General features: G+C 39.1%; 1 protein-coding gene across 2 annotated transcripts in view; it reads right to left on the bottom strand.

The window, feature by feature from the left end:
* LOC130929713 (integrin beta-1-like) overlaps positions 1-11,047 on the bottom strand; it is a 28,245-nt gene extending 17,198 nt beyond the window's left edge. The window contains exons 1-6 of one of the 2 annotated variants that reach the window (XM_057857123.1): positions 10,886-11,047; positions 6,630-6,696; positions 6,435-6,520; positions 3,766-3,961; positions 3,365-3,540; positions 692-891 (exon numbers count right to left, since the gene is read on the bottom strand). In XM_057857123.1, the coding sequence (XP_057713106.1) occupies positions 692-891; positions 3,365-3,540; positions 3,766-3,961; positions 6,435-6,520; positions 6,630-6,696 (725 nt within the window). In that variant the 5' untranslated portion in view covers positions 10,886-11,047. Of the gene's footprint in view, positions 1-691; positions 892-3,364; positions 3,541-3,765; positions 3,962-6,434; positions 6,521-6,629; positions 6,697-10,885 lie in introns of those variants that run through there. The other variant, XM_057857124.1, reaches the window with a different exon arrangement.
* Positions 11,048-14,632: the final 3,585 nt, after the last annotated feature.

Below are 14,632 nucleotides of genomic sequence, written 5' to 3'. Positions count from 1 at the left end.
CATTAAGACCTGTAGTATGATGCGATGGAAGTGATTGTGATTGGCTGAGGGTTAGAGTCATGTGTCAGGGTAAGCCGATCAGAACCGGTATTTTCACACACATACCGGAACAGCACGTGCGGCAAACACACACATGCAAAACAGATGCAGAGGAATATGATGGCAGAGCATTCAGAGGAAAATTTGTCCTTTACGAGGTGGAGACAAAAACACTATTTCAAGTTGGTCGAAATTAAAGGAAAGAATGTGTATGTAAAGTGTAATTTATGTCCCGGGGCAAATAAATATAAATAAATAAATATTACAAGGTTCTAAAGCACAACTACCTGTCTGTTTTTCTCTATTCAACTGACTCGAATACTGCTCAGAAAATTTCAAATTCTTCAAATTCAAATTGTTTGACATACATCAACTTCTTTTTAAAGTAACGGAAATAGTTACTTTCCCTGGTAACTAGTTACTTTTACTATAGAGTAATTCAGTTACTAACTCAGTTGCTTTTTGGAAGAAGTAGTGAGTAACTATAACTAATCACTTTTTTAAAGTAACGTGCCCAACACTGATTGTAACTTCATCAGTTGAGGAAACCACTTGTGCCTGTAGTACTTGAGGGAGTTACACTGATAATATTTTTAACACAGCCTCTTAAGGTGCTTCACTGATTTGATCCCTAAAACTAAGCGTCACTCACTGGCAGACACCGCACTTGAAAGTGCCGTGACCTTCGCACTTGTCGCTGTTGGGCTCCCCCATGTCCGAGCATGGACACTCGCAGATGAAGTTCAGGACCACCTCCACCTCCTCGGTGAAGCCCAGCGGTTTGATCTTGATGCTTTCTGGCATGCCACGCAGCTCGCACTTCTGGGACTTAATGGAGATCTTAAAGGTCACCTGAGGAACACGAACACGACATCACACATTAGTTCTGTGCTTGCTGCCACCCGCAGTTCAGTGCTTTCCTGTGGGTCAAGACGGACCCATCTCTTTTGTGCTCTCCAGGCTTCTTGTTCAAGGTATCAACTGCAAATTTGGCTTTGGAGTGGACTTTCATATTATTTTTATCTGACAGTACAAGTGAGAACATGTGTGACTGCTTAAAGAAGCACAAAAGTAATTTCCCATTATTTTTAAAGTATTCATGCAAAATGGGGGTGTGACCTGGTTAAAGTGTTTGAGCTGTGTAATTTTTTATATTTAACTGCAATCGATTCTGCTCTGCAAAGGGTAGGTTTTCATTTTTGTGTGTAACGTCACACTGTGCCTTATTACGCAGGTACCTGCCCTCTTAACTCCTCCTCCGCACCCACTAATAACAGGAGAGCTGAGCACTGAGAAAAGCCATCTGAAGACTGCCCCTTTCTAATTCTTAACTGAGCTGCACCAAGCATAGAGTATATAAAAATGCAGTGCTCAATCTATACATATGCATTTGCTGTGATTGAGTGCAATACCTTTGTCACTTAGAGCCAGAGTTAAAATTTAAATATTGAATATTCAAATTGGATCCAATCAGCTGCACAATAATAAGCATTGGGATGTTGTAGAAGGGCAAAGAATAGAATCAACTAAAATGGCTTGAAAAAAAATGACATCCTGGGCACTTTCAACACAAATTGTCATGCAAACCTGGTAAAGTATCACCTAGCGTTAAAAAAAAAAAAAAGTAAAAAAAACCCAAAAGCTTATTGCCACTTTAACTGCAATGAAGGTTACATAGCACAAAACCCGCTTAAGCTGAATGCAGCTAAGTAATTACAATATTTGTTGCTCCCGATATCTGTTTCTTGAGTTTCAACCTGTTTAGGATTTCTTTCTAAAATACCGTAATTTTTGGACTATAAGCCGCTACTTTTTTCCGTTATTTTGAATCCTGCGGCTTATTATAGTCCAGTGCGGCTTATTTCTTCATTTATTTGGGTTAATAGGTAACACTTTATTTGACAGTGGCGTCATAAAATTGCCAAAAGACTAACTGAAGAAATAATTATCAAAAAACATGAATTTTGATTGTTACTTACATCTGTAGCGCTGCAATGCATGCTAGGAGGCCCGTTGGATGACAACAGTGTTGACACCAGGTGGCAGCAGAGGTTGACTGTCTCTCCCAATGGACCAGTGATGGTCAAATAAGCTTCTTGAAGCAATGAAGCTTTTCAGCCAATTGGTTCAAAGCTTTATGGGGGTTCATTTGGTCTTATGACAGTCTTATGATGCCGCTGTCAAATAAAGTGTTACCGGTTAACATCTTTTGGTTTAAATATCCTATACTACAGTGAGGACAGCTCCGGCTTATTGTCCAGTGCGGCTTATCTGTGAACAAATGCTGTTTTCGTCTCAAATTTGGTGTGTGGCGGCTTATAGTCAGGTGCGCCTTATAGTCCAGAAATTACGGTAGTCATTCATCTTTTGAGCCGTGTTTCCTCCCAAGGGTACAGTATGTTGTTGGGAAAAAATAATGTTTGTTTACCTCTCATCTGCCTTAATTTTAGCGAAAATATTCTTTATAAGTCACATCTTCAACTCACTGTTGTGAGGATAAGCGGAGCAGGGAGTTGAATGAATAATTTTTAAAAATTAGGGCTGTAAAAATTATCGCGTTAACGGGCGGTAATTAATTTTTTAAAATTAATCACGGTAAAATATTTGACGCATTTAACGCACATGCCCCGCTCAAACAGATTAAAATGACAGCACAGTGTAATGTCCACTTGTTACTTGTATTTTTTTTTTGTGTGTGTTTTCTCACCCTCTGCTGGCGCTTGGGTGCGACTGATTTTATGGGTTTCAGCACCACATGAACATTGTGTAATTGTTGACATCAACAATGGCGAGCTACTAGTTTATTTTTTGATTGAAAATTTGACACGTTTTATTAAAACGAAAACATTAAGAAGGGTTTTAATATAAAATTTCTATAACTTGTACTAACATTTATTTTTTAAGAACTACAAGTCTTTCTGTCCATGGATCACTTTAACAGAATGTTAATAACGTTAATGCAATCTTGTTGATTTATTGTTATAATAAACAAATACAGTACTTATGTACCGTATGTTGAATGTATATATTCGTCTTATGTCTTATCTTTCCATTCCAACGATAATTTACAGAAAAATATGCCATATTTTATAGATGTATTGAATTGCGATTAATTATGATTAATTAATTTTTAAGATGTAATTATCTCGATGAAAAATTTTAATCGTTTGACAGCCCTAAAAAAAAAAAAAAATTCCTTTATGGGGTTTCTATCAGTGGATGATGGTGGACATAACATGAGCTTTTCTTTCATTATCTTTCTTTATTTGCAGCGTAGATTTGATGTAAAGGTTTTCCTTTAATTTTTCCTAACTATCCCACGTACCTCATCTCCGATGGAGACATCTGAACACTTCCTGCCGTCTTCGTCGGTCCCCTCCATGCCATTCTTACAAATGGACTCAAAGTTGATGGAAACTCCCTGTGGAAGCTGGCTGTTTTCCAGAATGACCTCAGATGATGAGACTCGCTTGAACTTCATGTTAAAAGTCTGCGGCTCGCCTGCGGGACCCATCAATTTAGCATGCAGGAAATAGTCTTTTCAAAATAACACGTCAATACTCTGTCCCTGACAAGTCAAGGCAAGGACATTTGTTTGTATATCACAATCCAACACAAGGTAATGGAAAGTTGTTGCAATACAAGTAAATTCAGTTACACGCTTCATCCAAATACAAATTAACTCCTTTGTCAAAGTACAAGCACAAATGTACAATGAGGTCATACCGGTTCTGAGAGTAAGGGTGAGTTTCTGAGGTTGAACCTGCGTGGCCTGCTGGTGTGCATCGCCATCGGAGAGCAGTTTGTTCTCCTCAATCCAGACGCTGCCTCGAGGGTTCACCGTCTGGGCCTCCTTGCAGCCCCTGGCTCTCAGAGACGACATAACGTCACAGCGAGTGGACTGGTGCACTGAGCGGAAGTTCTAAGCAAGACGCGATACAAGTTATTGTCTTAAATATTTGCCGGTCCAAGACCAGGGTAAACAATGTGGACTAGGAGTGGGAACCTCTTGGTACCTCACGATACGATACAATTTGCGATACAAAGTTCACGATAACGATTATCTGACGATATGGTGATACAACGATTATCGATACATTGGTCAGGAAATCCTTCTAGAATATTCTACAAACAACTAATAAACAGAAAAACAAGCTTCTGCAGTGAATTGGAATGAGTTTATCACTAGTAGACGCCCAATCCATTTGAACTGGGAGGGTGGCAGCGAATGAACGAATGTTCATTCGCTGCCACCATCTCTCCCACTTCAAACGGATTGAACGTCTATGGCCGTCATTGGCAGCCAATGCCAGGCAATGAGGTAATTTTGAGCCATTTAAGGTCATTTACCTGTTGATTTTCAGTTACTTCCTGTTGATTTTGGGGTATTTTATGGGTCCCTTCCTGTTTATTTTGAGTTACAGAACAGAGAGTGACGTGGGAATCACCCAAATGAATAGGCAGCGACTCAAACTCAACAGGAAATGACCGGTAAATGCCTTAAAATGAACAGCAAATGACCTGTAAATGCCCAGAAAATCGGACCGAATGACTGAATGCTCTGGTTTTGAATGAACGAACGTTTCCAGTCTAAATGGATAGGGCGTGGAGCACCGTCAACGGCAGCCTTAGAGTTAACAGAGACACCATTATGGTGGAAGATTTTTGTAGCAATTTGATGGTTCCTTTTTTTTTTAATTTTTTTTTTTTAAACATTGACACCTTTTTAAAACGATATCTCGATTCTTAACAGGAGCATATCGATAACCTTTTGGGATACAAAGTATTACTATATATCACCATTTAGATATTTCATCACATCCCTAAGGTGGACATTTATTTTCATTGGACTTTTTGTCAAACTAATTCAACTGCTAGTCTTTTCAACAGGATGAGAACCTGCTCGCTGTGCCACTGATGGCAATATACAGTTGTGGTCAAAAGTTTACATACACTTGTGAAGAACATAATGTCATGGCTCTCTTGAGTTTCCAGTTATTTCTACAACTCAGATTTTTCTCCGATAGAGTGATTGGAACAGATACTTCTTTGTCACAAAAAACATTCATGAAGTTTGGTTCTTTTATGACTTTATTATGGGTTAACAGAAAAAGTGATCAAATCTGCTGGGTCAAAAATATACATACATGGATCTGAAAAAGCGAATCATTGACTTGAACAAGTCAGGAAAGTCACTTGGAGCCATTTCAAAGCAGCTGCAGGTCCCAAAAGCAACAGTGCAAACAATTGTTTGTAAGTATAAAGTGCATGGCACTGTTTTGTCACTGCTACAATCAGGAAGAAAACGCAAGCTATCACTGGTCAGGAAGGTGAAGATTCAACCGAGAATCACCAAAAAGCAGATCTGCCAAGAATTAGAAGCTGCTGGAACACAGGTGTCAGTGTCCACAGTCAAGCGTGTTTTGCATCTCCATGGACTGAGAGGCTGCCGTGCAAGAAGGAAGCCCTTGCTCCAAAAGCGCCACCTTAAGGCTCGACTGAAGTTTGCTGCTGATCACATGGACAAAGATAAGACCTTCTGGAGGAAAGTTCTGTGGTCAGACGAAACAAAAGTCGAGCTGTTTGGCCACAATGCCCAGCAATATGTTTGGAGGAGAAAAGGTGAGGCCTTTAACCCCAAGTACATCATGCCTACCGTCAAGAACGGTGGTGGTAGTATTATGCTGTGGGGCTGTTTTGCTGCCAATGGAACTGGTGCTTTACAGAGAGTAAATGGGATAATGAAGAAGGAGGATTACCTTCAAATTCTTCAAGATAACGTAACGTCATCAGCCCGAAGATTGGGTCTTGGGGGTAGTTGGGTGTTCCAACAGGACAATGACCCCAAACACACATCAAAAGTGGTAATGGAATGGCTAAATCAGGCTAGAATTAAGGTTTTCAAATGGCCTTCCCAAAGTCCTGACTTAAACCCTGTTGAGAACTTGTGGACAATGCTGAAGAAAAACAAGTCCATGTCAGAAAGCCATCAAATTTAACTGAACTGCACCAATTCTGTCAAGAGGAGTGGTCAAAGATTCAATCAGAAGCTTGTCAGAAGCTTGTGGATGGCTATCAAAAGCACCTAATTGACATGAAAATGGCCAAGGGACATGTTACCAAATATTAGCGCTGCTGTATGTATATTTTTGACCCAGCAGATTTGATCACTTTTTTCTGTTCACCCATAATAAAGTCATAAAAGAACCAAACTTCATGAATGTTTTTTGTGACAAAGAAGTATTTGTTCCAATCACTCTATCAGAGAAAAATCAGAGTTGTAGAAATAACTGGAAACTCAAGAGAGCCATGACATTATGTTCTTCACAAGTGTATGTAAACTTTTGACCACAACTGTACATTGTATCAACATTCTGACTGTACAATCAACCGACCTCATCCGTACACCATCCGCACGACTCATCCACTTGAATGCACTCAGCGCAGGAACGAGCAATGGCCATTATGCAGATGCTTACATCTAAAAGAGAGAAAAAAAAAATCAGGTAAGGACTTTGGCCAAACACTCATCAAGAGCAACATGAGCACCATCTGTTGTTTCTGGAGCTCGTTTTGAGCTATACTCTCACCTTGTTGCGCCTGAACGAAGTTCAAGACTGCTAACGAGGATGCTAGCACGATTAGTTGGTGAACCATCTGGAAACAACAAAATACTGTATAACTTAATAATTGATTTCAGATAGTAAACATTCAACACTGTAAAAAAATAATAAATAAATACAACATTTAATCCACGGTAAAATAATGGCACCTGTCGATGCCTGAATCATAATGTAGTATATAATTATATAATTAAAAAAGCTGCTTTTCCAAACCTTCTGCAAGCCTAGCTCTTCTTTCAAATGGTTTGCCGTAGTTCAGTTATTAGCACGTTTGACAGTCAAGATGATGATGTGACTTCAAATCTGACTGGAATGGGGTGATAGCAAGGAAAGGTGCAACGTGTTGTCACAAAGGGTGAAAAGTAACAAATTACATTTGTGAAGAATATGTATTTTTCAATGTAATCAATATTTTTTCTAACTATGTAATTGTTAGTTAATATTTAAATGCTTCCTTTACAAATGGAAAAAAAAGAAAATAAATGAAAAGAGCGAGGGCAGAAAAAAAAGGAAATTTTGCATCTGCAACATAAGAGTTTGGGGCGTCCATCTGATTGGCTCTGATAATTGCAGCACCAGAAACTAACAGAAACTAAATATGAAAGGCGTTACATATCGCCACCATACTGTATGTGCTTCCTCACCGCCACAGACATCATAAACGTAAAAGTCAAAATATTGTACAATATTAAAACACCAATGTCTTCAAATAGCAGTTGCAACCAGCAACGAGTTAGTGTGAATTTGGTTTGAAATTGGTGAAACAAATGCTATGGCTGCTACTGTAGAAGCCATATTCACTGTCACAAAACAATGCATCAATTTGTTTATTTTGAAACTGTGTTATTGTTTTTGCCACCAGGGGGAACAACCAATGTCGTTAGGTATTTTACTGTAAAGGTACGCATAGAGAGCCACTGCTAATTAGTGCACCCGGTGGACACACGGTTTTTGCCATAGCACGCCGTAGCATGAGCTACATGGAAAGTGGACTGTTTGCTGAATAAATCAACCAAACCAAAACCATCCACGTGAGCAGGTCATTGCTGGTAGCCTATGCGTACATTCAGGTTCCGAAGGTGTACTCAGTATTGCCTTGATTTTGAGTTTGTTAAAATGCCAATACAGCTACCAAAGAACATCACGTTGCTAATTATCATGTTAAATTATAGCATTTTTGCACAGTTGCATCAAAATCTCAGCACAAACTGTCATCTGCACTATCATATCAAGTCAGCCATCTGCCTCCTAGTCTGAGTTCTGTAAACTGTCATGTATGAACTGTTATACAACTACCTCACCACTTGTTGCTAGTCACTTATTAGGACCCGAGCACTAAGTGTGCAAGAGCCTTATTGTAATGCAAAGGATTATTATTATTTCTTCTCCTTGGCAAATGAAAATGGCCAATTTGGAGGCCTGAGCATGCTCAAAAACTCACCAAAATTTGCACATACATGCGCGTAAATTTAGATAATTTTGCAACATTGCAAAAAAATGTAACAAAATGACCCAGTGGCGCCCCCTTGAATTTTGAAAAAAGGCCTCTCCATTTGTTTTTTTCAACACAGAGTGATGAAATTTGGGGAGTCGATACGTTGTGCAAAACTGCTCCAAAAAGTGTCTTGCACCCATATTCCAAACCCAACAGAAAATCGGGTATTTTGGATTGAAGTTTTCATTGATTAACAGGGTGCACATTTGAGACTTTGGTGCCTAGGGAGTTAGTTGGAGTCTCCTCAAAAATTGGTGAGAATGTTCATGAGACACATGAGATCTTAAGTTCTCAAAATGGTGAGTTTTCATTCACGAGCCTGACCTGGGCGGGGTGCCAAAGTTGGCCATTTTTTTGGCAAAAACACAAATTCAGTAAAAGACTAATAACTCCTTCATACACCCACAACATGTATGTGAGGTATCCCAGCCTGAACACGACTGCATTGAAATATTTGCCATTAGGCCTGGTGCCCCCTGCTGGGAACAGGAAACGGCCTTATTTACGAGACCGGCTCCTCCTCCTAGGGAAAAAAAAAACAATTGACCTCAAACCTGTTTCAGGGGAGCCTTTAGACATGTGTTCAGGTAGCTTGGCGTAAATTTAGATAATTTTGCAACCTCTCAAAAAAACTTAACAAAATGGCTCAGTGGCGCCCCCTTGAATTTTTAAAAAAGGCCTCTCCTATTAGGTTTTTTCAACGTAGAGCGAATTTCAGTTTTGAATAAGGACATGGCTGTACAGATCTGTAGCGCCTCCTTTTTTGTAAGACCCTCTTCAAAAGGGTTTTTTTCTCCTAGGTGTGTGAATGAATTTTTGATACCCCCAAAAAAGAGTCGAGTTTCGAACAAGTTAGGTTCTCATGAGATGATGACAGGGGCGACGATTTGCCACAACCCTGACCTACTTGCCGTCCGAGTTTGCGTGACGTCCGAGTTGCGCCAAATTGCAAGGGCCCCTTTAGTCCTGCTTGCAGGCCTAGTTCACTTTATTCTGTGTACCCAGTGTAACGGTCACCTCTGTATTCCTTACATCCACCACACGGTGGCGTCTCTTTATTCATGTTCCTTTTCTTTTTCAATTGCTACTCACTTTTTGTGGGAGTCAATTGTGACCGGGAGTCAATTGTGACCACAATTGAAGTAAACTCCTGGGTGACGAGTGGTCGAGCTGGATTTTTTTTTTTTGTGTAATAAAAGTACATAAGTGGAAGTGTGCTCTCTTTTTTACTTTTTATGCACGCATCCTGCCCTGCCACGCGTTACACCAGTAACAGTCACCCTTGTTCTTATATTAGCTTTATTGTTTTATTTATTTTTCTTTAAATTTCAATATACTCTGGATAAGGACCTATTCTATTCTATTCTATTCTATTCTATTCTATTCTATTCTATTCTATTCTATTCTATTCTATTCTATTCTATTCTAGCATTGGATAAGGTGGTTAAAAATCTCCCTGAAATGAGTTTTTGGAACTTGGGATGTCTGTCATAACTACAAACAAGTATTTCACTATCAATGTGACAAACCATTTTGTGTGTGTGTGTGTGTGTAATTTTATTTATGTATTATCTGAGCTTTGCCTTGCAAAGGCCAAGATAGTGTTGTTCTGCAACTTTATTTCATAATTTACAACTGAATTTACAGTAGGGCTGCAGCTATCGAATATTTTAGCAGTCGATTAATCGATGGACTAGTTAGTTCGAATAATCGAGTAATCGGATAAGGGACGTGAAAAATTAAAATACCTGAAATGAGCCTCAAACTGTATTTTTTTTTTTGTTTTTTTTAATGATGATCTATGTACAACAAAAGAACAATTGGCTAATTTACATAAAAAAAGTCCGCTAGCTTAAATACTATAAAATGCTAGTTTTATTTTTTATTTTTACAATGCTCTTAACAAATGGTTCAGACACACATTCCCACAAAAAACAGCTAAATATACCTATAAACTAAATTATGAAAGCATTAAAAAAAAAAAACATTAGCTCAAACAAAAACTTAGAGCTTACGTTGGTCTTAACTGGGAGCAGTTGGATTCAGCCATGTGAAAAGAGGCAGACCAGAGGGCAGTGTAGCCTCCCTAATCAATAAAACTAAATGCAAACACTTTCAAAATAAACCACTACAACGCCACTTTAATTAAACGAATACTCGAACCAACAGAATTTAATTCGAATATTTTTTTCTAATCGAATACTCGAGTTAGTCGATTAATCGTTGCAGCACTAATTCACAGTACACCAACAACCTACATTGTGATCAATCAAGAAAATGTGAACAACATCATTTGTCGTCTTTGGAACATGACAACAGCAAGGAGCATAAATGGCTTCTTTGGACTCAAATGACGGTACTAATTCATCGTTTATAGTTTGAATAATTAAACAAAACACTGACAAAAAAACAAACAAACGTCACAACAAGAAAACGAGACTGTAATTCCTGACGGCAGTAATGTTTACGATATCACGCTGATGTCCTCTTCTGGTCACCATAAGTAACGACTTAGTTGCTATTTTATTTCGGTTTAAGTGCAAATATTTCTAGCAAGTACAGCAGTAATTTTCTCTCAAATGTTCGCCCATATCCCTTAAAAGAGACGCCGCTCGAATACATGAATTCCATATTTGGTCTTCTCAGCCAATAATGGCAAACAGCCAACTTTGATGATAAGTTTAAGAGATAAATTAAGAGTGTAAAACTGAAATCAAACAATGCTTACCTTGTTGTGACTAATAAAATTGAAGCACAAAAGAATCCAGCAGTTTGCCTTCTTTTATCCGCTCAGAGCAAAGTGAAGCTGGCAAGCTAAAACGTGAGTGGGAGGACGAGCTTTTTCTCCTCCTTGCTCGAACATTTTGTCCCCAGCTGTGAGGGATTATTTTGTTTACTTTTGTTTCATTTTGGCACCAGTATTTATACACACATGGACATTGTTATAATACAATCAAAATTGATGCATGCGCACTGGGCCGGCCGGCCCCTTCGCAATTCATAATGCCTTCTATTTACGTCTAGATCAGGGGTGTCCAAAGGGGGCCAGATTTGGTGTGGTAAAAATTATAGCTGGGAATCTTTGGGCACCTAACGATTTGATTATGATTACGATTCAGAGGCTCCGATTCGATTATAAAACGATTATTGATGCACTCCCCTCCTTTCTTTTAAAAAAAAATTTGTTTTGTTTTGTACATTAGTTCCAAAATTCAGTATCAAGTTAATATATAGCAGTAAAACATATACAAAAATAACAGTAAATAAAAAACTCCAGTCCCCATTCTGTATCAGCAGCTTTAAACTACATTCAATTAATTTAATGTTGTGAATCAACCGTTAAAGTTGTTAAAATTGCTCCCGTTATTCCATAATTTTCCTTTTGTCTACTTTCGACATGTGAAAGTTGTAAAACTATTTTAAAGATAGATTCAAGTCAATATTTTACCGACTTAGGAGTATTTTAGATAAAAAGTTAATTAGGTTTGCTTGGAAGGTTCGCTACAACAGCCTTGCAGGGAAGTGTACTGCTTTAAGATGGCGGCCGTTTACTAACGCCCGCATCTAGCTTCTTGTAGATGTGTTGCTAATGCTACCGAATCTATATTGCATCTAGTCCTATATAAATGATATCTACCGTAACATTATGTGGATGTACTTTGTAACAGCTTTTCGGCAGCAGTCAGGTATGTTGTTGTGTTTTTTTATCTCGTAGCATGAGTTGAGCTAGAGCCGTGAGTTGAGCATTGGGATTACCCGAGGGGCCCGGTAATGAGAAGCATGATGTTTAGCTACTCTCGCTCCGTTCCTCATTGTCCCGAAGAACGCGCGGCGCGCTGAGGGTGTTGTACTTCCGCTTTACTTGGCATATTTCAATAATCGGAATTTGGATATTTGTGAATCGTTCTCGAATCTTCCACGGCCGAATCGCGAATGATCTAAGAATCGGAAATTTTGCACACCTCTAGTAAAAATGTGGGGGGCCGACCTTGGCTGTCGTCTTTTATGTAGAACAATATATTTAAGCAAATTTTAGCAAGCCATTCTGTGCGTCACATTTGCTTTATTATTATTTTTTAATTAATAATTACAACAATCTCGCAACTAGCCTTTGTGGCGTTCTCTTTCGACTCGGGCTCTTGCGAAATACTGCTGCTGTGAAATTAAACTAGCTTCAAGTTGCTTCAATTTCTCGCTACGTATCTTGCCTGTAATCTTGTCGTACATGTCAGCGTGTCTTGTTTAATAATATCGCCTCACATTGAACTCTTTAAAAACAGCGACTGTCTCTTTGCAAATAAGGCAGACAGTTGCGTATTTTAGTGAAGAAATAAGTCCAATTTCCAATTATCCTTGAAGCGCCAGCCGTCGCAGTCAACTTTCTTTTTTTGTTGATTGTCGCCATTTTAGAAAATTGGGAGTAAAGGGTCACACGGGGTAATGTTACTTAGAGTGCTGCTGCCTTTTCGTGGGTAAATGAGGAGCAGCATTTAGTGTGTAAGATACAGTGCCTTGCAAAAGTATTCGGCCCCCTTGAATCTTGCAACCTTTCGCCACATTTCAGGCTTCAAACGTAAAGATATTAAATTTAATTTTTTTGTCAAGAATCAACAACAAGTGGGACACAATCGTGAAGTGGAACAAAATTTATTGGATAATTTAAACTTTTTTAACAAATAAAAAACTGAAAAGTGGGGCGTGCAATATTATTCGGCAATATTATTATGCAGCAAACTCACTCCAGAAGTTCAGTGAGGATCTCTGAATGATCCAATGTTGTCCTAAATGACCGATGATGATAAATAGAATCCACCTGTGTGTAATCAAGTCTCCGTATAAATGCACCTGCTCTGTGATAGTCTCAGGGTTCTGTTTAAAGTGCAGAGAGCATTATGAAAATCAAGGAACACACCAGGCAGGTCCGAGATACTGTTGTGGAGAAGTTTAAAGCCGGATTTGGATACAAAAATATTTCCCAAGCTTTAAACATCTCAAGGAGCACTGTGCAAGCCATCATATTGAAATGGAAGGAGCATCAGTCCACTGCAAATCTACCAAGACCCGGCCATCCTTCCAAACTTTCTTCTCAAACAAGGAGAAAACTGATCAGAGATGCAGCCAAGAGGCCCATGATCACTCTGGATGAACTGCAGAGATCTACAGCTGAGGTGGGAGAGTCTGTCCATAGGACAACAATCAGTCGTACACTGCACAAATCTGGCCTTTATGGAAGAGTGGCAAGAAGAAAGCCATTTCTCAAAGATATCCATAAAAAGTCTCATTTAAAGTTTGCCACAAGCCGCCTGGGAGACACACCAAACATGTGGAAGAAGGTGCTCTGGTCAGATGAAACAGAAATTGAACTTTTTGGCCACAATGCAAAACGATATGTTTGGCGTAAAAGCAACACAGCTCATCACCCTGAACACACCATTCCCACTGTCAAACATGGTGGTGGCAGCATCATGGTTTGGGCCTGCTTTTCTTCAGCAGGGACAGGGAAGATGGTTAAAATTGACGGGAAGATGGATGCAGCCAAATACAGGAACATTCTGGAAGAAAACCTGTTGGTATCTGCACAAGACCTGAGACTGGGACGGAGATTTATCTTCCAACAGGACAATGATCCAAAACATAAAGCCAAATCTACAATGGCATGGTTCAAAAATAAACGTATCCAGGTGGTAGAATGGCCAAGTCAAAGTCCAGACCTGAATCCAATCGAGAATCTGTGGAAAGAGCTGAAGACTGCTGTTCACAAACACTCTCCATCCAACCTCACTGAGCTCGAGCTGTTTTGCAAGGAAGAATGGGCAAAAATGTCAGTCTCTCGATGTGCAAAACTGATAGAAACATACCCCAAGCGACTTGCAGCTGTAATTGGAGCAAAAGGTGGCGCTACAAAGTATTAACGCAAGGGGGCTGAATAATATTGCACGCCCCACTTTTCAGTTTTTTATTTGTTAAAAAAGTTTAAATTATCCAATAAATTTTGTTCCACTTCACGATTGTGTCCCACTTGTTGTTGATTCTTGACAAAAAAATAAAATTTTATATCTTTATGTTTGAAGCCTGAAATGTGGCGAAAGGTTGCAAGGTTCAAGGGGGCCGAATACTTTTGCAAGGCACTGTACTTCATATCCTGGTAGCAGTACTGCTGACCAATTTATTAAGTCTGTGTGTGGGCCAGACGTTACTGATTTTATGACAGAGGCTGGGGGCCGGATGAAATTTGACCACGGGCCGCATTTGGCCCCGGGCCGGAATTTGGATATATCTGGTCTAGATAGACGCTCAGTCCATTTTGCCTTTTCAACAGAAGAGGTATTATTTAGAACATTATTTCAGGTTATTTATTTGCACAGTAAGAATTGAAAAGACTGCTATTATTTTGTTCAAGGATGATTCGCTAATACAGAAGAGGCATTTAAAAAAAAAAAAATCATTAATTCATTCCAGTATTTTTTGTAGTATT

This window comes from Corythoichthys intestinalis, chromosome 14, assembly GCF_030265065.1.
Source record: "Corythoichthys intestinalis isolate RoL2023-P3 chromosome 14, ASM3026506v1, whole genome shotgun sequence".
Taxonomy (NCBI): domain Eukaryota; kingdom Metazoa; phylum Chordata; class Actinopteri; order Syngnathiformes; family Syngnathidae; genus Corythoichthys; species Corythoichthys intestinalis.
Note: the sequence above shows the minus strand (reverse complement) of the source record. Positions and strands in the feature narration are given on the sequence as shown.